Here is a 2,732-nt window from a genome sequence, read left to right as displayed (position 1 = left end):
AATAATAGAGATGTATAAATAGTGGTGAAAAAGAATGAGTTGTTTGAGGCAATGAAGCAATGGAAGCATAGAGAGAAAGCAAACTAAATTAAAAAAAAATAAAAAGAAAAAAACATGACGCTGCAACCAAGTGGAGGTAATCTCTACAGAAGTGGTGAAACCTTCGTCTCCTACACTTCAACATGTTCATCGCTATTACCTCTCGTTCCTTGACCAGTTAAGTCCCCAAGTCAACAATTCTATGGTCTATTTCCTCGAAGCCGATGATGTCGCAAACAAATTCAATATAAACAAGGTTTCCGACCACATCAAGAAATCATTATCTCAGCTCTCAGCTCACTACTACCCACTCACCGGAAGGCTCATCAACAAGAACTTGATCGTAGATTGCAACGACGAGGGTGTCCCTAACATAGAAACCAGGGTCAGTTGCCGCCTCAGCCAAGTCACCGATAACCCCTCTCCAGCTGATGTAAGCAATCTGCTTCCCTTCAAAATGGACGAAGCTGTCGACACAGTCCTCGGAGTCCAAGTCAATTTCTTTGATTGTGGCGGAATCGCCATTGGTGTTTGCATCTCCCACAACATAGCTGATGCACTGTCGTACTTCCAGTTCGTCAAGACCTGGGCCGCCGTGACACGTGGCAATCCAGAACCAATCAGGACCCACTTCCAATCGTGCATACTCTTACCGCCAAAAGACGTGTAGGGATACAACCCGGATTCTCTTGTCATCAAGGACAAAATTGTGTGCAAGAGATTCGTGTTGGAAGCATCCGCGATAGAATCTCTAAAAGCAAAATACTCTGAGAAGATGACAAACGTTCTGAAAGGTCATCAGAAACCACCTTCACGAGTTGAGTGTTTTCAACTTTCATATGGACAAGGTTTCTAGCAGCCACTAAGGAAGAATTAGGAAGCGAGAAGAAGATTCAGTTAGTTGCATGGATAGCAAATCTACGGCCAAGAATGGAACCTATATTACCAGAATATGCCTTTGGAAACTACTATTGGCCGATGCGAACACTTCCAATATTATACGAGAAAGGAGAATGTCACGACCTGTGAAGGAAGTTAAGAGAAGAGGTCAACAAAATCGATAAGGATTTTTTTTTTTTTTTTTTTTTTTGTGAAGATTCGAGAAAGTAAACAATGGAACCCACATCAGAAGAAAGAAGAAATGGTTAGAGCAACTGGTAATGTAGAGATTGCAGCTTTTGCATTTACTTCGCTCTGTAGGTTTCCGGTCTATGAGTTTGATTTTGGTTGGGGAAATCTAGTGTGGGTAGGACCACCTACCTAGAAATTTAAGAATGTGGTTACTTTAAAAGACACCAAGTCAAGTGGTGGCATTGAAGCTTGTGTCAATCTCACAGAGGAGGACATGGTTAAATTTGAACACGATGAGGAATTTCTGGCTCATGTTTCTACCACGGGTTAAAATGATATTAATTATACTCATCATTTGACTTCATAATGTTTGTTGGATTAGTCAAGGTGATTATTATTAATCACCTAGTATTTAGTTGGTGATCCTAAAATCTATACAAAGAGTATTACATTATACCATAAGCGTGGAGTTCATCAGACTGTTACTCTCTTTTTGTTTTTTTGTTTTTTGCCTAAAGACTGTTACTATAAAGTGCAAACTAAACTGTGAAGTCCCGTCTCACATTCAAGCTTTATCATTTCACATCATACAATCAACAGATCAAAATCAAAGTAATAGCCTTTTATTTGTTTTCAAATCACAGGATCTCAACTTCTTAAAATATATATTCAAATAAGACGGTTAGTGGAAGCGTAAGTACAATCAAATAACTCAAAAAGCTACAACTTCTAAATCATAAAAAAAGGCCATGCATAGCAGCATGCAACACATGCACCGTAGTATGTGGCACAGAGCCACACGCTCTATTTTTGACTAAGACATACGCCATGGCAAGAACATCATGTGCTGCGGTGCACCTGTCCAAAATTCTATTGTCATCTTGATAGCAAAAAATGACAAACTTTTAACAAGTGTCATTTTCATATCCAACATCTGATTAGAGTAATTCAAGCATCCACACCAAGTTTACAATGTATACTAGCTAATGGAACAAATTTTGGACTCGATTTAATGGTCCAATCTAAAATTAAACATTTAAGTGCAAAAAGTCATTTTTTCTTTCAAAAACTTGTTACCTTAAGTACTCAATTCTTATTCCTTATCTCATTAGAATACTTTGGGTCTTAAACCCAATCCAAAAGGACCATATACACTTGATTGAGACCACACATATCAAATATAATATCAATAGCCTATTTTGGCCTCTCAAAGCTACATTACATAATTGTGATCTTATATGAAGAAAATACATATACAACACATACTCACAAATACGGCTAAACTTGTTCCACTTTCAATTCTCCAACTGTTACATATAGGGCTTCATCTCACTATATAATCAAGAATCACAAATGTACTCAATTCTTTTAAATGAGGCTCTACCTCACCATTTGTGTAAGTTCTCACATCACAACACACTCAAATCACAATCAACATTTAAATGGTCAAAAATGAGGTGCCCAAGCCCTAAAAATTTGCTGACAATCAAAACTATGCATTTTACTAAAATTATGCTTCATTGTAGCGAAATGCATTTTTACTATAGTGAACATGACTTGTTTAGATTTTTTTTCAGATTGAATTCCTTTGGCTTGGGCTCCAAAATTTTTTTCTTTGGGCC

At 37.5% G+C, this 2,732-nt stretch overlaps 1 protein-coding gene across 1 annotated transcript; it reads left to right on the top strand.

Moving 5' to 3' along the window:
* Positions 1 to 241: 241 nt before the first annotated feature.
* LOC129308966 (vinorine synthase-like) lies at positions 242 to 1,441 on the top strand. The gene is made up of 4 exons (XM_054950322.1): positions 242 to 705; positions 888 to 1,064; positions 1,136 to 1,196; positions 1,304 to 1,441. The coding sequence occupies exons 1-4, from the start codon at positions 242 to 244 to the stop codon at positions 1,439 to 1,441; spliced, it is 840 nt and encodes a 279-aa protein (XP_054806297.1).
* The last annotated feature ends 1,291 nt before the right edge of the window (positions 1,442 to 2,732 follow it).

The sequence above is a fragment of the Prosopis cineraria genome, unplaced genomic scaffold (genome assembly GCF_029017545.1).
Source record: "Prosopis cineraria cultivar Desert tree isolate PC_DT_omini unplaced genomic scaffold, ASM2901754v1 PC4, whole genome shotgun sequence".
NCBI classification, from domain to species: Eukaryota; Viridiplantae; Streptophyta; class Magnoliopsida; order Fabales; family Fabaceae; genus Prosopis; species Prosopis cineraria.
This window is presented reverse-complemented; position numbering and strand designations above follow the sequence as displayed.

What these genes read in the sequence shown, in the direction of transcription:
- LOC129308966 (XM_054950322.1), top strand. Translation starts at nt 242, where the DNA reads ATGGTCTATTTCCTCGAAGCCGATGATGTCGCAAACAAATTCAATATA. An exon ending in CTCTTACCGCCAAAAGACGT is followed by an intron (nt 706 to 887) that starts GTAGGGATACAA and finishes CATATGGACAAG; the next exon opens with GTTTCTAGCAGCCACTAAGG. An exon ending in AGAAATGGTTAGAGCAACTG is followed by an intron (nt 1,197 to 1,303) that starts GTAATGTAGAGA and finishes CCACCTACCTAG; the next exon opens with AAATTTAAGAATGTGGTTAC.